This window comes from Rana temporaria, chromosome 6 (genome assembly GCF_905171775.1).
Source record: "Rana temporaria chromosome 6, aRanTem1.1, whole genome shotgun sequence".
In the NCBI taxonomy this organism is placed as follows: Eukaryota; Metazoa; Chordata; class Amphibia; order Anura; family Ranidae; genus Rana; species Rana temporaria.
The window spans coordinates 207,798,381-207,819,573 of NC_053494.1; the positions used below are offsets into that span (position 1 = coordinate 207,798,381).

At 47.4% G+C, this 21,193-nt stretch overlaps 1 protein-coding gene across 2 annotated transcripts; it reads right to left on the reverse strand.

Moving 5' to 3' along the window:
• Window positions 1-450: 450 nt before the first annotated feature.
• On the reverse strand, window positions 451-21,184 carry LOC120944216 (mitochondrial chaperone BCS1). 2 transcript variants are annotated; one of them, XM_040358179.1, is made up of 8 exons: window positions 21,125-21,184; window positions 16,462-16,827; window positions 12,819-12,958; window positions 11,512-11,706; window positions 7,697-7,760; window positions 5,765-5,934; window positions 3,163-3,280; window positions 451-912 (listed from the first exon to the last, which is right to left on the reverse strand). In XM_040358179.1, exons 2-8 carry the CDS (start codon window positions 16,779-16,781, stop codon window positions 660-662), a joined length of 1,260 nt encoding a protein of 419 aa, XP_040214113.1. In that variant the 5' UTR covers window positions 16,782-16,827; window positions 21,125-21,184; the 3' UTR covers window positions 451-659. The 2 variants fall into 2 exon arrangements, with proteins under 2 accessions (XP_040214113.1, XP_040214112.1); XM_040358178.1 differs by having other exon boundaries at window positions 21,116-21,176.
• Window positions 21,185-21,193: the final 9 nt, after the last annotated feature.

The following is a 21,193-nucleotide window of genomic DNA, read 5'->3' on the forward strand; positions in this document are numbered from 1 at the left end:
CAGATGATTGACGTCTTTTCAGAAAAAGTTCCCCCCGGCGGATAAGGCCCCCCCCCCCTGTATTGCGTAGGCGCGTCACAGCGTTTCCGAAAGAAGCCGAACATGCAGAGCTGTGAGTCGGCTCTATACAGCGCCTGCGCACCGACTAGGAGCCGTGTAGAGCTGACTGCGCAGGCGCCGTATAGAGCTTCTTCATGTTCGGCTTCTTTCGGAAACGCTGTGACTCGTGACGCGCCTACGTAATACGGGGGGGCGGGCCTTATCCGCCGGGGGGAACTTTTTCTGAAAAGACGTCAATCATCTGGGCGACCTCCCAGATGACATGCCTCCTCAGCATAGAAACGCCTACTCCCGCGGGGAGAAGTACTCGGAAGCCGGATTGCAAATATAGATTAGAAGGTATGTACAGTCTAGAAAAAAAAAAAAATTGCGTACTGTACATGTTAGAAGTATAAGGAAGTTGGTCTGATATAAATGTTATTTGGGTGAACCTCCGCTTTAAGTGAAGGCTGAAACCTGCAAAGCAGCGGACACCCCTATAAAAGAGGGCTCTGGTCTCTCCGCTTGTTAAATCCCTCCCATAACTGTTACGGAAAACAGACTGGGTGATAACTAAATGATCTGGAACAATAACGATCTCCTTAAAATAAAATGACCCATCATGTAGCCAGGGAGCCGGTGTTCTCTATAGCAATCTTTGGATCGTTCTTGTGCAGCATAAAGTGTCCCTGGACCTGGGCGGCGCTGATCTTGTCTGAGGCCGACAGAGCCGAGTCGGCAAACTCCTCTGCCGTGTGTTGGGTCTGATCTGGGTAGAAGCGCGTGAACATCTGTGCCAGCTGCCACCGCGTGCAATGTCCTACGTACTGCTTTACATCCACCCGACCTGGCCGAATCAGCGCTGGGTCCAACCTACAGCACCATGGAGAGAACACAAAACTGTGTTAAAATCAGTGGCCCAGATTCTGGTACAATTGCGCAAAACTGGGCGGGCGTAACGTATCTGATTTACGTTACGCCGCTGCAAGTTTTACAGGCAAGTGCTTTATTCTCAAAGAACTTGCCTGTAAAGTTGCGGCGGCGTAGCGCAAATCATCCGGCGCAATTCTGGCACCTTTTAGGCGCCAGAAATCCGGAAGTGACCTTGTGATGTTGCTTTCCGGGTTTCTAGATCCGAGACCTGATCAAAGCCGACTGCTGGCTGAGTGGCTGATACGACCGATTGAAGCTAAATGGTGTACAGGTTAACCACTTAAGACCTGGACCATTATGCAGCTAAAAGGACCAGGCCCCTTTTTGCGATTCGGTACTCCGTCACTTTAACTGACGATTGCGCAGTCGTACGACGTGGCTCCCAAACAAAATTGCGTCCTTTTTTTCCCACAAATAGAGCTTTCTTTTGGTGGTATTTGATCACCTCTGCGGTTTTTATTTTTTGCGCTATAAACAAAAATAGAGCGACATTTTTGAAAAAAATGCAATATTTTTTAAATTTTGCAATAATAAATATCCCCAAAAAAGATATAAAAAAACATATTTTTTTCCTCAGTTTCGGCCGATACGTATTCTTCGTTTATTGATTGGTTTGCGCAAAAGTTATAGCGTTTACAAAATAGGGGGTATTTTTCTTGCATTTTTATTAATATTTTTTTTTACTAGTAATGGCAGCGATCAGCATTTTTTTTTCGGTACTGCGACATTATGGCGGACATTTCGGACACTTTTGACACATTTTTGGGACCATTGGCATTTTTATAGCGATCAGTGCATTGATTACTATAAAAATGCCACTGGCAGGGAAGGGTTTAACACTAGGGGGCGGGGAAGGGGTTAAGTATGTTCCCTGGGTGTGTTCTAACTGTAGGGGGGGTGGACTCACTAGGGGAAATGACTGATCGCTGTTCATACATTGTATGAACAGACGGTCAGGCATTTCTCCCCTGACAGGACCGGGAGCTCCCAGTCCTTGCTCTGTAACGAGCGATCGCGGGTGCCTGGCGTTGATCGCGACCGCCGGGCACGCGCGCGGGAGTCAGGAGTGAGAGGGGGGCACACGCACGCCCCTATTGGCTGCTGGGAGAGATGACGTAGATCTACGTGCTCTCGTCCAGCAGAGCCAACCTGCCGCCGTAAAACTGCGGCGGCTGGTCGGCAAGCAGTTAAGGACCGCCTAACGCCGATATACGTCGGCAGAATGGCACGGCTGGGCACAGGCACGGTCCTGTACGTCCTCTCTAAGTGCCTAGCCGTGGGTTGTGCGCGCCCGCGACCCGGTCCGAAGCTCCGTGACCGCGGGACTCGTGGACGCGATCGACGCCGGAGTCCCGTGATCGGTCACAGGAGCTGAAGAACGGGGAGAGCTGTGTGTAAACACATCTTCCCCGTTCTTCACAGTGGCGACTGTCTGTTCCCTGATATAGGGAAAGGCAATCAATGACGTCACACGTCCAGCCCCACCCCCCTACAGTTAGAAACACATATGAGATCACACTTAACCCCTTCAGCGCCCCCTAGTGGTTAACTCCTAAACTGGAATTGTCATTTTCACAGTAAACAATGCATTTTTATAGCACTTTTTGCTGTGAAAATGACAATGGTCCCAAAAATGTGTCAAAATTGTCCGATGTGTCCGCCATAATGTCGCAGTCACGAAAAAAAATTATTCATAAAAATGCAATAAAACCATCCCCTATTTTGTAAACACTATAAATTTTGCGCAAACCAATCGATAAACGCTTATTGCAATTTTTTTTTACCAAAAATATGTAGAAGAATACGTATCGGCCTAAACTGAGGAAAACATTTTTTTTTATATATTTTTGGGGGATATTTATTTTAGCAAAAAGTTAAAAATATTGCATTTATTTCAAAATTGTCGCTCTATTTTTGTTTATAGCGCAAAAAATAAAAACCGCAGAGGTGATCAAACACCACCAAAAGAAAGCTCTATTTGTGGGAAAAAAAGGACACCGAATTTGTTTGGGAGCCACGTCGCACGACCGCGCAATTGTCTGTTAAAGCGACGCAGTGCCAAATGGCAAAAAGGGGCCTGGTCCTTAGTGGTTAAAGTACTGTAGTAAAACAATGTACCAATATAGGATTTTTTAGGTACTGCGACTTTTTTTTTCTTAGAAATGGTACCTAAAAATAAATCCACCTTACCTGTCGATGTGATTTGTGGTCATGAAAACAATTCGAGCTTCTGTAGAGGCCACCCCATCCAGGGCATTCAACAGACCGCTGAAGGTCAGGCGTCCCATGCCCTGATACGCAGTTGGATCTGTAGAAGGGAAGATAACATTAAATGATATGGAGAATCAAACACAAGACTACTTGCCAGACTTGTTGCTAACTCTTTAACCCCTTCACACCTAAGGGTGAAACAATCGCCTAAGCACAATTTTTACATGGGGTCACGGTTAATTTAAATGTAGCCCGCCCACTACATGCCTACTTTGAATTAGGCGGGGTTACGCCGGCCCATTTGCGCTACGCCGACGTAACTTACGGAGCAAGTGCTTTGTGAATACTGTACTTGCCTCTCTATGTTACGTCGGCGTAGCGCAAATGGGATGCGCTACGCCGGCCAAAAGATACACCATTGTATCTGAATCTGGCTATATATTTTTTTTAATTTAAGTGTATGTTTCTTGTTACTATCATAACCTACCTACCTCCAAAGAAAAACCCCCAAATACATTCTCCTGCTCCCAACAATTGCAGGGATACCACATATGTGTATGATATTTCTTGTTTGTACCTGTAGTACAGCCCAGAAACAATAGTGCGCATTTTGCTTCCTTTTTATCCTACCTTAAAGCAGTAGTTAAGCCGCTGCCGTTTTTTTTTTTTTTTTCATACCTGAAAAGCAAAAGCCATAATGAGCTGGTAAGCACCGCCTACTAGCTCATTATGAAATACTTACCTTGGAACGAGGTTAGGGGAACTTACCTGGTCCACGCCGAGGGAGATGTCATCTTGCCTCGGGCGTGTCTTCCGGGTATCGCTGCTCCAGCGATGTGATTGGCTGGAGCGGCGATGACGTCACTTCCGCGCATGCGCGCGGGAGACTTCTTTCCGGCAAGGTCCGGCGGTTGACAGGCCTTTAGCCCAAGATCCCCGCTGCGCATGCGCCGCTTGTCATGGATATGCAATAGTCTGGCAGCTTACCTGTTTCCATCTGTCCATTAAGAGGCCTGACTCTGTTCTTGTTACCTTCTTATGTCCTCTCCTTCCTGTATGGCCCCACCCAGGCCATCCCAGGAAGTCTATATTAACTGTTGCACTACAGGCCTGCAGTGCTGTTCAACCGTGTTGTTTGCTTAAGTTCCTGTCTGCAGTGTGCTACGATTATCTTCCTGTGTACCGTTTTTGGCTTGTCCCTGACTTCTCCTGTTTGCCTGTGACCCTGACCTTTTGCCTGTCCCTCAGTTTTAGACTCCGTGCCCTGGGAGATCTTGGGTTCACGCTTCCTCTCTGATAGCAGCAGTCGGCTATAGGGTTCACTACCCTGTGGTGCATCCCTGACCCCAACGGGGTGCACTTGTGTCCTGACAGCAGCAGGAGCCAATGGCTGCACTGCTATCATTCTAACCAATCAAAGCCGGGACTCCAAGAAGAGATGGATGGTGGGATTGTGCCCATAGAAATTTGGGGCTCAGGTAAGTAAAACGGGGGGTAATAAAACACGTAGGTTTACAACCCCTTTAATTGTGTACAACTGTCATGTGATCTGCTGTGATTGGCCAAAGCGATCACATTGTACCCACAGCAGGTAGGTACAATGATCAGTCATCTGCTGTGTCCGGTGTACATGGTGGGTGACAGATCACACCGGTGATCTGCCAAGCTTGTTCCAGCTATGGTATTTGTTCCTCTTAACAGCTGATGATCAGCTGTTACGTTCGGCTATTTCCGTAGCCTGCTACTGCGCATGCCTGGAGTCTGCGCAGTCGGTTGTGGAACTTCTCAGATGGTCATCTTCTCCCCTCCTCCTCCCTCCCTGAGGCAGCTATGGGGCCTCCCCCGCCCGGGTGCTCGCTGACTGGTGCCCTGGATGGGCCGCTCTATTGTCAGTCAGTGAGCTCCTCCTGCTCCTTCAGCCCCATAGAGCCGCACACAGCCCCCCCCTCCCTCTCCGATGCCCAGGGATCCCGAATGCCGCGGACACAAAAAGCGCCGTGTGCACGCCTCTCAGCAGCTAGCTGACGATTCCGCCAGTGATCTGCCGCCCCCCCCCCTCTCCGATGCCCAGGGATCCTGCATGCCGCGGACACAAAAAGCGCCGTGTGCACGCCTCTCAGCAGCTAGCTGACGATTCCGCCGGTGATCTGCCGCCCCCCCCCTCTCCGATGCCCAGGGATCCTGAATGCCGCGGACACAAAAAGCGCCGTGTGCACGCCTCTCAGCAGCTAGCTGACGATTCCGCCGGTGATCTGCCGAGCTGTGTTCCTCTTAACAGCTGACGATCAGCTGTTTCGTTCGGCTATTTCTGTAGCCTGCCCGTAGCCTATTACTGCGCATGCCCGGAGTCTGCGCAGTTGGGTGTTGAACTTCCCATATGGTGGAACAAGGATGTTAAGTCACCGGGACGCGATCCTGGGAGGACATCATATGACATCCTCCCAGAACAACAGTGCTCCCGCCCAGCCGTCATTTTACAATAGGCTGGGCGAGAAAAAAAGTCTAAAAACATAAAATAAGATTTATTCGGAAAGCCGCAGTCGAGGGCCTATAGAGAGACATAAATGGATTGAAGACTCACTCTGTTTGGTCAGATCGCGGCTTACGAACGCAGCGTCCACATCCTCCAGCAGAATAATGCTCTGCTGCGGGGCCACACTCAGCAGGTGGTTGAGGCGATCATCAGAGAGGCTGTTGTCACTAAGGCTCATCAGACAGATGCTGTACTCCAACTCTCCCGCCAACGCCGTGCTGAAAGAACGCAGAGAAAGTGCAGCGATATCAGTGATGAAATGACATTCCATTGTAGAAACTTACATCTTCAGAGCCGGTTCACACTGGGGCGGCACGACTTCGGGGGCGACTCGGCCAGGCAACCCGAAGACGACTTCTAAGGCGATTTGCAAAATGACTTCTGTATAGAAGTCAATGCAAATCGCCCCGAGTCGCCCCCGAAGTCGTACAAGAACCTTTTCCTAAGTCGGAGCGACTTGTGTCTCTCCTATTAGAACGGTTCCATTGACTACAATGGGACGCGACTTGTCAGGCGGCTGTGTCGCCTGACGAGTCGCCCCAGTGTGAACCGGCTCTTACAGTTCTTACTAGACATGTGCAATTCGTTTCAAATTAGTTTTTTTTAACAAATTTGGACAAATTCGTAAATATCCAAATTAACGAAAACCCGTTTAACAAATTTTTCAGAATATTTGAAAATTCCAAGTCTACTAAATTCCAAAATCCGTAAATTCCATATTGGAAAAAAATGAAGATTAGAAAATTTGAAAAAATAACTAAATAATAATTGTTCCGAATTAGTTTTTTTTTAACAAATTTCGACAAATTTGTTAATTCATAAATAAACGAATTAACGAAAAAGCCATTAACCACTTAAGGACCCCTTCACGCCGATATACCGACGTATATCGGCACATTAACGTATATGTACTTTGCCCTTTAAGCCCAGCCATGGGGTCGCGGGCGCGCTCCCGCGACCCGGTCCGAAGCTCCGTGATCGCGGGACCCGATCGCCGCTGGAGTCCCGCGATCGGTCCCCGTAGCTGAAGAACGGGGAGAGCCGTATGTAAACACACCTTCCCCCTTTCTTCACTGTGGCGGCTGCATCGATCGAGTGATCCCTTTTATAGGGAGACACAATCGATGACGTCACACCCACAGTCACACACCCCTACAGTTGTAAACACATATTAGGTCACACATAACCCCTTCAGCGCCCCCTGTGGTTAACTCCCAAACTGCAACTGTCATTTTCACAATAAACAATGCATTTTAAATGCATTTTTTGCTGTGAAAATGACAATGGTCCCAAAAATGTGTCAAAATTGTCCGATGTGTCCGCCATAATGTCGCAGTCACGAAAAAAATCGCTGATCGCCGCCATTAGTAGTGAAAAAAAAAGAATTAATAAAAATGCAAAAAAACTATCCCCTATTTTGTAAACGCTATACATTTTGCGCAAACCAATCGCTTATTGCGATTTTTTTTTACCAAAAATAGGTAGAAGAATACGTATCGGCCTGAACTGAGGCAAAAAAATTTTGTTTTATACATTTTTGGGGGATATTTATTATAGCAAAAAGTAAAACATATTGCATTTTTTTCAAAATTGTCGCTCTATTTTTGTTTATAGCGCAAAAACTAAAAACCGCAGAGGTGATCAAATACCACCAAAAGAAAGCTCTATTTGTGGGGAAAAAAGGACGTCAATTTTGTTTGGGAACCACGTCGCACGACCGCGCAATTGTCAGTTAAATCGACGCAGTGCCGAATCGCAAAAAGTGCTCTGGTCTTTGACCAGCAATATGGTCCGGGGGTTAAGTGGTTAATGAAAAGTTTGAAGATCCCTGCATTAGAGAATCCAGACTATGTATAGTACCTGTGTCTCCAGTCTATGGACTTGTAAATAACCAGAACTGTGTTGTTTATTGTGGTAAGATGGTATTATTATTTTTTTTTTGCTGTCCTGTCGTGATTATTATTCCTAAGTGATACTTACATAAAGCTGCTTTTCCCACACCCGGGAGGTCCGTAGAGAAGGTAGCCCCTTCTGTAGGGTACTCCTGGATAAATAAAAAAAATTAATAAAAAAAAAAAGATAAAAATAAAAATAAAATGTAATAAAAAAAATTAATAAAAAAAATTCAACTGATTGAAAGAGTTTATTAGTGATGCCCAAACGGTGGTTGCCCTACAGGGTTGCCAATCTCCCAAAGTGAAATGTACTGACACAACAAAAACATTTACTGACCGAGCCAAATTTTTACTGACAGTTCAAAAAGTTTGCCAACATGACCATTTTAAGTGCAAATAGCAAATATGTAGCTAGTGGCCCGGATTCAGGTACGATTTGCACATTATTTGCGGAGGCACAGGGCAACGATTTTGCCCTACGCCCCCGCAAATAATTTGCGCTGCCCTCGATTCACGGAGCAGTAGCTCCGTAAATTGCGAGGGCGCGCCGGCAAAATTGCCTGGCGTAAGCGCGCGCAATGTAAATGATCCCGCCGGGGGCGGGAATCATTTAAATTAGGCGCGCTCCCACGCCGAGCGTACAGCGCATGCTCCGTCGGGAAACTTTCCCGACGTGCATTGCGGCAAATGACGTCGCAAGGACGTCATTTGCTTCAAAGTGAACGTGAATGGCGTCCAGCGCCATTCACGATTCACTTACGCAAACGACGTAAAATTCGAACGTCGCGACGCGGGAACGCCGGGTATCCTTTAGCATTGGCTGCCCCTGCTTTTAGCAAGGGCAGCCTTACGCTAAAGACGCCGTACGCAACCAACGTAACTTGCGTACGCAGGGGGCGCGCAACATTGTGAATCGGCGTAAGTATGCAATTTGCATACTATAAGCTGACCACAATAGGAGCGCCCCCTAGCGGTCAACGCAAGAATGCAGCCTAAAATCTGCGTGGCATATATGCCACGCAGATTTTAGGCTGCAGTCGGCGTAACGAGTTCTCTGAATCAGGAGAACTCGTTACGCCGGCGCAAGTCAGCAATTGCGCTGCGTAACTATGGTTACGCAGGCGCAATTGCTACCTGAATCTGGGCCAGTGCATTTAGCAATGTGCCCAATTCCTTGGCGGGAGCGCACGCAAATATGCGGCCGGGTCTCGGCACCGAGCGCGGCAATAAGCGTCAACAGTGCTATGCCAAGAGCACGTGCCCTGCGCGCTCCTGGCACAGTGAAGGGCGGATCACGGCTGCGGCTGCTTGCGATCTGAAGTTTTCCGATCATGTGACCGCTGTGGCAGACAATCAAGACGGTCACAATGGCCATAAGCTCTGCCCTGCCTCCTGGCATAGCAAACCCCTTAAAGGGCCAGGGGCAACCGGCGCCAAAGAGTGAAGGAAAAACAAAGGGCAAAAAATGTATATAGATTTTTTGGGCTATTTACATGAGGGTCAGGTTAATAAAACCCAACACAAAGTTCCCCCTTACATTAGAGGCTGGAAGGTTCACCTTTACAGTGCAAGGGGGAACTCTACGGACCCTGATGTAAAAGGGAACACTGTGGACTCTGATGTAATGGGGGGTGCTGCAGACTCTGGTGTAAAGGGGAACTCTGATGTAAGGGGGTCTCTGGTCACCAAAGCCCCTCCTCTTACACAAGAGTCCACAGAGCTCCCCTTTACATCAGAGTCCCCCTTATAGTGTAAGGGGGAAGTCTACAGATCCTGGTGTAAAGGGGAATTCTGATGCAAGTGGGTCTCTGGTCACCAAAGCCCCTCCTCTTACACAAGAGTCCACAGAGCTCCCCTTTACACCACACACCATTGAGTTCCAACGTACATCAGACTCCACAGAGTTCACCTTTACATCAGAGTCCACAGGGTTCCCACTTAGAATGTAAGGGGAAAGTCTGCAGAGCCCGATGTAAAGGGGAATCCTGCAGACCATGATGTAAAGGGCAACTTTGATGTAAGCGGGCCTCTGGTCACCAAAGCCCCCCTCTTACACAAGAGTACACAGAGCTGCCCTTTACATCACATTCCATAGAGTTCCCCCTTATATCAAACTCCACAGAGCTCCCCTTTACATTAGAGTCCCCCCTTACAGTGTAAGGGGGAATTCTGCAAAGCCTGATGTAAGGGGGAATGCTGCAGACCATGATCTAAAGGGAAACTCTGATGTAAGGGGGCCTCTGGTCACTAAAGCCCCTCCTCTTACACAAGAGCCCACAGAGCTCCCCTTTACATCAGAGTCCCCCTTACAGTGTAAGGGGGAAGTCTACAGAGGCTAATGTAAAGGGGAATTCTGTTGCAAGTGGGTCTCTGGTCACCAACGCCCCTCATCTTACACAAGAGTCCACAGAGCTCCCCTTTACATCACACTCCATTGAGTTCCCCCTTACAACAGACTCCACAGAGTTCCTTTTTACATCAGAGTCCACCGGGTTCCCACTTAGAATGTAAGGAGGAAGTCTGCAGAGCCTGATGTAAAGGGGAAAGCTGCAGACCATGATGTAAAGAGCAACTCTGATGTAAAGGGGCTTCAGGTCACCAAAGTCCCCCTCTTACACAAGAGTCCACAGAGCTCCCCCTTACATCAAATTCCATTGAGTTCCCCATTACATCAAATTCCATTGAGTTCCCCCTTACATCAAACTCCACAGATCTCCCCTTCACATCAGAGTCCCCCCTTACAGTGTAAGAGGGAAGTCTGCAGAGCCTGATGTAAAGGGGAATGCTGTAGACCATGACCTAAAGGGAAACTCTGATGTAAGGGGGCCTCTGGTCACCAAAGCCCCCCCTTTACACAAGAGTCCACAGAGCTCCCCTTTACATCACATTCCATGGAGTTGCCCCTTACATCAAACTCCACAGAGTTCCCCCTTACATCACATTCCATTGAGTTCCCCCTTACATTGCATTCCATTGAGTTCCCCCTTACATTACATTCCATTGAGTTCCCCCTTACATCAAACTCCACAGAGCTCCCCTTTACATCACATTCCATTGAGTTCCCCCTTACATCAAACTCCACAGAGCTCCCTTTTACATCACATTGCATTGAGTTCCCCCTTACATCAAACTCCACAGAGCTCCCCTTTACATCACATTCCATTGAGTTCCCCCTTACATTGCATTCCATTGAGATCCCCCTTACATCACATTCCATTGAGTTCCCCTTTACATCACATTCCATTGAGTTCCCCCTTACATCACATTCCATTGATTTCCCCCCTACAGACTCCACAGAGCTCTCCTTTACATCACACTCCATTGAGTTCCCCCTTACATCAAACTCCACAGAGTTCCCCTTTACATCAAAGTCCCCCCTTACAGTGTAAAGGGGGAAGTCTGCAGAGAAAGATGTAGAGGGGAACTCTGATGTAAGGGAACCCTTGCAGGCAGCCTTTTCAGATCAATGTCCGATGGCAGTGTGTGTGAACCTGCAGGCTGAGTTCTGATCTGCACATGGGATCTGCATGGATGTACCCCCCTGGATATGCGCGGAGATCTGTGCAGGTCCGTACACCCTGCCTCCTGTCTTTTATTTGAACAAGCCGCCTGCACAGGATTGCACAGAACACCTGCGCATCCCTTGTGGGTAAAAATGGCCCTTTGCATGGGGGACAGATTCGGACGCCTGTGTGAATGAGGCCTGAGAGGTGAATTCCTCCTACTTTGAAGAGTCATTTTTTCCTCATTTCCTTTCACGTCTCTACAATGGGGCCCAAAAAAAAAACCCGACAGGCGTTTTCCTCCCTTCCAATTTAAAAAAATATATAAAAATATTTTATGTATACTTTAACAAAGGTGGTCAGCACCAGATAAGGAAACATTTAGCTTTGCTCTTGCCTCTGTCTATGTACCACTTGGGGTTGTTGATGAATCCTTTCACATCCTGGACAATCCTATCAGACACTCCCTCTTCCAGGACTACGGAGCTTATCGGCCTTCTTCGCCGCGGAAACCCAAAGGGCCGCCACTCCGCGCCCATCGCCGTGTACATCACAGTCTTGCCTTCTTGCTGTTGCAGCGCCAGTGCTCTGGCTGTTAGGAATAAAAAAAAAAACACAATTTTAGTAACTAGTGATGAAAGTAGGATCATTACTGCATGAGTGTCAAAACAACAATCCGTGGATTGCCGCCGCAGTCACAGCATCAGGAAAGACCGCGGCTTCGGCCTAGCTCCGGAGCCGTAGCCATCTTAGTACACCCAGCGCGGCGGTCCTCCTCTCTGTTTACGCCCACAGAGGAGGAGGGGGCCGCGCTCGTGGGACACACACCACTCTCTGGTGTCTGTAGCAGAGGGCGGGGGGGGGTGGCTATACTGGAGGGAGAGGAGGTCTGTACTGAGGGGGGTGATACCATTTTTTTTTGCACCAGTGTCACCTGCCAGTGCAATTAGTGCCACTTGCCATCCAGTGCCATCTGCCAGTGCCAATACCAGTGCCACCATCCAGTGCCAATTAGTGCCACTTTCCATCCAGTGCCACCTGCCAGTGCGATCCAGTGCCACCTACCAGTGCCAACTAAAGCCAGTGCCACCTGCCAATGCCAACCAGTGCTAACTATTGCCACCCAGTGCCACCTGCCAGTGTCAATTAGTGCCACCTGCCAGTCAGTGCCAACCAGTGCCACTTGCCAGTGTCACCTGTTAGTGCCACCTGCCAGTGCCAACCAGTGCCATCTGCCAATCAGTGCCACCTGCCAGTGTCAATTAGTGCCACCTGCCAGTGCCAATAAGTGCCACCTGCCAATCAGTGCCACCTGCTAGTACCATCTTTCAGTGCCATCCAGTGCAACCTGCAAGTGCCAATAAGTGCCTTCTGCTAGTGCCATCTTCCAGTGCCACGAGCCAGTGCCACCAAAAAAAAAAAAAATCGGCCTAAAATATCAGCCGCAAAAATCGGCATCATATATCAGCCGCCCAGATTTCTAAATATCGGCATCGGCCAGAGAAAAACCCATATCGGTTGACCTCTAGTCTCCCCATGGAGACAGAAAAGGGCTTAGTAAATACGTAACGTGGAAAAGATCATCTGCACTCAGCCTACAGACAATACTGGTGACAGTCCTTTGCACTCTACCTGCCTTTTTTTGGGGATTTCACAGTACAGGTCCTCTTTAAAAGCCGAGCATGCGTGTCAAGGCCTACCTACCTTCCTGCAGAATGTTAAAGAAGATATCCCGATTGGTCCCTATGGAGGTGAAGGTGACGGACTCCCAAGGTGTGCCAGTGTGCAGGTCAATCATCTGCTTCTCTCGGTTCCTCTCAATGCGAATCCATTTCTTTTTGTACCTGGAAGCGGCAGGAAGAACAATAATAAGAAGAATATTCCCAGCTAGGTAAACATTCTGATCCAAAACTGATCGAATTCAAATTAAAACCAACCAGCATTCTCTATGCTGCACAGAGCCAAGATTCCTTGCAAACTTCCCACTGATAACAATCATCCCTGGCCATTGTGTCAAGGTTATATTCCTACTATTTAAAAGACTCAGGGGGATTCTTGAATCATTGTTTGGCGGTCTCATTGGATTGTATATATATGGATTCTCATGTCTGGTTTTCCTCCCTATCCTTAAATAGGCAATATTTTTTTTCCCATTTTAGATAGAGTAAGGGAGGGTTATAACCCCTGCCAGAATTTGTTTTTACCATCAATGTCCCCCTTCACTCCCTGTATCATTGCCAAACAGCAAGCGAGAGTAAATTCGTGGGAAATAGGGGAACTATGTATTAAGGTGAAAACATTTCTGGCAGTGACCGCCAGTGACCCACAGCCCCCCCCCCCTTTTACTCACCTGAGCCCCGTATTTCCCATGGCGGAGATGCGCTGTCTCTCTCTGCACGGGGTCCCGGCCCTTGATTGGATAGATTGATAGCAGTGCCTGCAGCTCTTCTCCTAGGGGGGTTATCTGATGTGGGAGCACCCGCGAGAGCCACCAAGGGACCCCAGAAGAGGAGGATCGGGGGACACTCTGGGCAAAACGAGCTGCACAGTGGTGGTAAGTATGACATGTTTGTTATTTTAACCACTTAAGGACCGAGCCTGGTTTTCAGACTCAGTGTTTACAAGTTTAAAACTGTTTTTTTTTTTGCTAGAAAATTACTTAGAACTCCAAACATTATATATTTTTTTTCTAACACCCTAGAGAATAAAATGGCGATCATTGCAATACTTTTTGTCACATCGTATTTGCGCAGCGGTCTTACAAGCGCACTTTTTTTGGAAAAAAAATCACTTTTTTATAATTAAAAAATAAGACAACAGTCAAGTTAGCCCAATTTTTTCTTATATTGTGAAAGATAATGTTACGCCGAGTAAAATGATACCCAACAAGTCACGCTTCAAAATTGCGCCCACTCGTGGAATGGCGTCAAACTTTTACCCTTAAAAATCACCATAGGCGACGTTTAAAAAATTCTATAGGTTGCATGTTTTGAATTACAGAGGAGGTCTAGGGCTAGAATTATTGCTCTCGCTCTAACGATCGCGGCGATACCTCACATGTGTGGTTTGAACACCATTTTCATATGCGGACGCTACTCATGTATGCGTTCACTTCTGCGTGCAAGTTTGTCGGGACAGGACGCTTTAAAGAAAAAAAAAAACATACCTTGCAATAGAAAAAAGCATGCCAGGTCCTCCTAAATATGAGATCTGGGGTCAAAAAGACTTCAGATCTCATATTTAGACTAAAATGCAATAAAAATAAATAAATAAAATTGTCATTTGAGAAAATGACAAAAAAAAAAAAAAAAAAATCACTTTAATGCATAGAATGCATTAAGGTAAAAAATCTTGAGGGTTTACAACCCCTTTAAAAGAAAAGTGTAAAAAATAAATTCATTAATTAAAGCGGATGTGCGCTGAAAAAAAAAATATTAAAAGCCAGCAGCTACAAATACTGCAGCTGCTGACTTTTAATATTAGGACACTTACCTGTCCTGGAGTCCAGCGCCGTTCGCAGCAGAGGACAGCGATCGCTCGTCACTCTGCTGCTCCCCCCGCCATCCTCGGTGAGGGAACCAGGAAGTGAAGCGCTCCGGCTTCACTGCCCGGTTCCCTACGGCTCATGCGCGAGTCGCGCTACGCCTGCCGATTGACTCCCGCTGTGTTTTGGGAGCCGAGTGTTCCCAGAACACAATGGGGGGGAGGTGACGTCAGGTGACATCATGCCCGCAGTTTACCCGAGACTGTGTGGCCGATAGTGGGTGCAAATACCTGTCTTTAGACAGGTATCTGCACCCCCCTCCCCCCTGAAAGGTGTCAAATGTGACACCGGAGGGGGGGAGGGTTCCGATCAGCGGGAGTTCCATTTTAGGGTGGAGCTCCGCTTTAATAAAATAAAAATTAAAGTGCCCCCATCCCCCCTGTGCTCAGGTACGAACGCATATGTGAATGGTGATTGCACCACACATGTGAGCTATCAGTTTATCATAGAGCTGGAAGAAGACCGTAAGGTCCCTGGCCTCCTCTATGGTCTAGGAGGCAAGAAATTATGGCATTACATCACTTCCAGGTAGGACAGCTGCAAACACTGAATTTTTTTTGAAATTATGAGATTCATTTATTTATTTTTTGATCCCATGCTTTCCAGGTAGAGGAGAGAACTGAGGTCTTATAGACCCCAAATGGAGTGCTGGAATTTGCGGTTAAAAATATATATATATATATATATAACTAAATTGCTGCTGTATAAATTGACATGAGAAGAGTTAAAGGGGTTGTAAAGGAAAAAAAAATGTTCCCTAAATATCTTCCTTTACCTTAGTGCAGTCCTCCTTCACTTACCCCATCCTTCCATTTTGCTTTTAAATGTCCTTATTTCTTCTGAGAAATCCTCACTTCCTGTTCTTCTGTCTGTAACTCCACACAGTAATGCAAGACTTTCTCCCTGGTGTGGAGTGTCGTGCTCGCCCCCTCCCTTGGACTACAGGAGAGTCAGGACACCCACCAACACACAGCTCCTTTCTCTATCTGCAACGTAGAAAGCGTCATGACTCTCCTGTAGTCCAAGGGAGGGGGCGAGCACGACACTCCACACCAGGGAGAAAGCCTCGCATTACTGTGTGGAGTTACAGACAGAAGAGCAGGAAGTGAGGATTTCTCAGAAGAAATAAGGACATTTAAAAGCAAAATGGAAGGATGAGGTAAGTGAAGGAGGACTGCACTAAGGGAAAGGAAGCTATTTAGGGGAAAAAAAAAATTCCGTTACAACCCCTTTAAAGTGGAGGTTCACCCAAAAACTCAATTTTTAACATTAGATTGAGGCTCGTTTTGTGAAGGGGAATCGGGTGTTTTTTTTTTAATCGAAGCAGTACTTACCGTTTTAGAGATAGATCTTCTCCGCCGCTTCCGGGTATGGGCTGCGGGACTGGGCGTCCCTATTTGATTGACAGGCTGCCGACGGTCGCATACAGCGCGCCACGATTTTCCGAATGTAGCCGAACGTCGGTGCGCAGGCGCCGTATAGAGCCGCACCGACGTTTGGCTTCTTTTGGCTACTCGTGACGCGATGTATGCGACCGTCGGAAGCCTGTCAATCAAATAGGAACGCCCAGTCCCGAAGACCATACCCAGAAGCGGCGGAGAAGATCGCTCTCTAAAACAGTAAGTACAGCTTCGATTTTAAAAAAAACACCCGATTCCCCTTGACAAAATGAGCCTCAATCAAATGTTAAAAATTGTTTTTCGGGTGAACTCCCACTTTAAGTCCCGCTTTAAGTCACGCAGACTTGTAAAGTTACAATGAGGTCCACCTTCACACAAATGGCACTGACCAGGATGTACCTACCAAATGAAGTGGTTCCCAGGACTCGGGACGAAGTCAAACTTGGTGCTGACTCTCCCGCTTTCATGCTGTAGATACGAAGTCTCAACGCTCAAGTGCTGCGTATGCTTGGCATGGTGGGAGATCCAGCTCAGCAGCCACTGGTAGCTCTTGTCCTTGCTGGGCACCTCAAGCGTTATCATGTAATGCCTCCTGAAGGCGACCATGCCAAGCTGGGCACTTTTGCGGGCCAAAGCCAATGCTGTGCCAACACCAACCAGGCCAAACCCCGCCCCAAAGTAGGGATTGTCTTTCAGGGCCGCGAAGAAGTCTGCAAACGGCATTTCCGCGAAGGGCGACCGGAAACTTGATGACTCTTACCGCTGCATCCTGTTAGAAAAATTCGATTTTTTTTTTTAGATGAAATACAAAAAAAATTATCTTTAAACCAATTACGTCACATACATTGTAACACATATAATATACAGCGTATATATAATCATACATTACATTAGCAGGAAGGCAAAGCTGTCATCAAAAGAAGCTTTGTAAATATCCCCAGTTTAAAGCAGAGTTCCCTTTCATGGGAATTTTTTTTAGTAAATAATAAACAAATTTTTATCCCACAAATAGAGCTTTCTTTTGGTGGTATTTGATCACCTCTGCGGTTTTTATTTTTTGCGCTATAAACAAAAATAGAGCGACAATTTTGAAAAAAATGCAATACTTTTTACTATAATAAATATCCCCCAAAAACATATACAATTTTACATTTTTTTCCTCAGTTTAGGCCGATACGTATTCTTCTACCTATTTTTGGTAAAAAAAATAATCTCAATAAGTGTTTATCGATTGGTTTGCGCAAAATTTAAAGCGTTTACAAAATAGGGGACAGTTTTATTGCATTTTTATTAATAATTTTTTTTTTACTACTAATGGCGGCGATCAGCGATTTTTTTCTTGACTGCGACATTATGGCGGACACTTCGGACAATTTTGACACATTTTTGAGACCATTGTCATTTTCACAGCAAAAAAATGCATTCAAAATGCATTGTTTACTGTGAAAATGACAATTGCAGTTTGGGAGTTAACCACAAGGGAGCGCTGAAGGGGTTAGGTGTGACCTCCTCTGTGTTTCTAACTGTAGGGGGGTGTGGCTGTAGGTGTGACATCATTGATCGTGGTTTCCTATATTAGGGAACACACGATCGATGACGGCGCCACAGTGAAGAACGGGGAAGCTGTGTTTACATACGGCTCTCCCCGTTCTTCAGCTCCAGGTACCGATCGCGGGACTCCAGCGGCGATCGGGTCCGCGGGTCCCGTGGCCGCGGAGCTTCGGCACGCGCCTGCGACCCACGGCTGGGCACTTAAAGAGAACGTACCTATATGTGCTTGTGCCCAGCCGTGCCATTCTGCCGATGTATATGTGCAGGAGGCGGTCCTTAAGTGGTTAACTGACCATTGCGCGTGCATCGTGCGACGCTGTACCCAAATAAAATGAATGTCCTTTTTTCCCCCACAAATACGTCTTTTGGTGGTATTTGATCATCTCTGCGTTTTTTTTTTACGTGCTATAAACAAAAAAAGACAAAAAGGTAGATTCAGGTACATTGGTGCAAACTTGCGGCGGCATAGCTTAGCGTGTTTAGGCTACACCGCCGTAAGTTAGCTAGGCAAGTACATGATTCTCAATGTAATTGCCTGCTAATATACGGCGGCGTAGCCTAAAGCGGGCGGGCGTAAGAGCGCCGAATTCAAATGTCTTGGAGGGGGGCGTGTTTTATGGTAATGAGGCTTGACCTCACGTTTTTGACGGTTTTTTTTTTACTGCGCATGCGCCGGGCGACTACATTTCCCAGTGTGCATTGCGTTAAAGTACGCCGCACGGGCCTATTGATTTCGACATGGACGTAAACGACGTAAATCCCGATTCGTGGACGACTTACGCAAACGACGTAAAAAATTCGAATCTCGCGGCGGGAACGGCGCCCATACTTTAACATTGTTATTCCACCTAATAGATGGAATACGTTTAGGCCTGCTAATGCCTTACGGAAACGGAGTAAATCGACTGCGGCGGCCGGGCGTACGTTCGTGAATCGGCGTATAAACTCATTTACATATTCTACGCCGACCGCAATGGAAGCGCCACCTAGCGGCCATCCAATAAATTGCAGTCTAAGATACGACGGCGCAAGCCGTCGTATCTTAGATATGTTTAAGCGTATCTCTGTTTGAGCATACACTTAAACATAAGTCGGCGTAGATTCTGAGTTAGGCCGGCTTATCTACTGATAAGCCGGCCTAACTCTACCTGAATCTACCTAATAGAACGCATGAAGGTAAAAATTCTTGAGGCTTTAGATCAACTTTAAGAAATAAGTAGATTAAACTTCAGCTTCAGGAGACACTCTCGCCGGTAATTTGGGGGTAAAGAAAAAGAGTTTTTATAAAGGACCCCCAACATACCACCCTACCCCACCCCTGTACTCACATGAGTTGCCAAGCTCCTGAAGCATTTTTTACTGACAAAACATAGAAAATTTACTGGCGGAGCACATTTTTTACTGACAACCTGAGAAATTACAGAACTCCTATTGAAAACTAAGGGCCAGATCCACCTAGCAGATCGTAATTTTCGGCAGGCGTAGCGTATCGTATTAACGCTACGCCGCCGCAACTTTGAGAGGCAAGTGCTGTATTCACAAAGCACTTGCCTCTAAAGTTACGGCGGCGTAGCGTAAATCTGCCGGCGTAAGGGCGCGGAATTCAAATGTTAAAGATGTGGGCGTGTTTTATGTAAATTTTACTTGACCCGACGTAAATGACGTTTTTTCTGAACGACGCATGCGCCGTCCGTGGGGGTATCCCAGTGCGCATGCTCGAAATTAACCCGCAACAAGCCAATGCTTACGGCGTGAACGTCATTCTACGCAAAGCCCTATTCGCGAACGACTTATGCAAACAACGTAAAATTTTCAAATTTCGACGCGGCAACGACGGCCATACTTAACATAGGATACGCCTCATAGAGCAGGGGTAACTATACGCCGAAAAAAGCCTTACGGAAACGGCGTAAAAAAAAAATGCGCCGGCCGGACGTACGTTCGTGGATCGCCGTATCTAGCTAATTTGCATACTCGACGCGGAAATCGACGGAAACGCCACCTAGCGGCCAGCGTAAATATGCACCTTAGATCCGACGGCGTACTAAGACGTACGTCAGTCGGACCTAGCCCAGCTTCAGGCGTATCTTGTTTTGTGGATACAAAACAAAGATACGCCGGAGCAACCTAGAAGTTACGCGGCGTATCAATAGATACGCCAACGTAACTTCTTTGAGGATCTGGGCCTAAGGCCCCTTTCACATTGGGACGTTTTTCATGCGGTACAGCGCTAAAAACATTATAACATTAACATTAACATTATAAACAATATGAAAAATTATGCCCTGTACTCTTCAATGTGAAAGCACGAAGGCTTTCACATTGAAGCGATGCGCTAGCAGAAGCGCTCCAAAAGTCCTGCTAGCTGCATCTTTACCGCGGTATAGGAGCGGTGTGTTCACCGCTCCTATACCGTGCCTTCCCATTGAAATCAATGGGAAAGCGCGGTAATACCGCCGCAACGCGGGCGGTATTAACCCTTTTTCGGCCGCTAGCGGGGGTTAAAACCTCACCGCTAGCGCCCGAATATCGCGGTAAACACGATGGTATAGCCGCGCTACAAGTAGCGCGGCTATACCGTCACCGCGGGTCCGCGCCTCAGTGTGAAACCGGCCTAACACAGTGAATATTTAAACATTACAGTGGAACCTCGGATTGCGAGTAACGCGGTCAATGAGCGTTTCCCAATACGAGCGCTGTATTTCTAAAAATCCTAACTCGGTTTGCGAGTGTAGTCTCCCAAAACGAGCAGGATTCAGGCCAACGCGGTGTGCAGTACTGCGTTTGGCCTGAGGTGGGGGGGGGGGTGCCGATCACAGCCAATCGGTGCCATTCGCAAATGCACGGAAAGGCCAGAGGACAGCTCAGCTGACCTCGGCAAACCTCGGAAAGGCTCAGGAACCGAGTGTTACCAAGGTTTGCAGTTTACGAGGCTCTCCGGTGCCCCCCCCCCCACCTCTGGCCGCATGCGTTATTGCATGGTTTTAGCAGCCAATTGCTAGGCCCCGCGCTGTCACATGATGGAAGGGGTAACGTCAATGCCCCCACAAGCCTCTAACACAGAGGGCATGTTGGATTCCAGTACTACACGCGCTATTCGTACTGTGGTGCCCATAGTAGGACCCCCTAAACAGAGGTCTCAAACTGGTGGCCCTCCAGCTGTTTGCGAAACTACAAGTCCCATGAGGCATTGCAAGGCTGACTGTTACAAGCATGACTCCCACAGGCAGAGGCATGATGGGACTTGTAGTTTTGCAACAGCTGGAGACCCCTCCCCTAGTATGAAACAAACCCCCCCCCCTCCCCCCCAGGTCAGGGGGAGTTTCCCTTTAAATCACATGGCACCCATCCATGTATTAAAAATAAAGCAGGCCATTTATAATAGACAGAGATTTGAATATTATTATTATAATTACGATCAGACAGACACAGAAGGCGAGAGGAGAGGATAGAAGAGAAGGGGACGCGCACACACACACAGACATACAACTGAGGTCACTACTCACGCGGCTCACCTTCTCCTCCTGCCTTTATTAGCCTGCAGCTGCTGACTTCCTCTTCCGGCTCTCTGCGTTCCAAGCCTC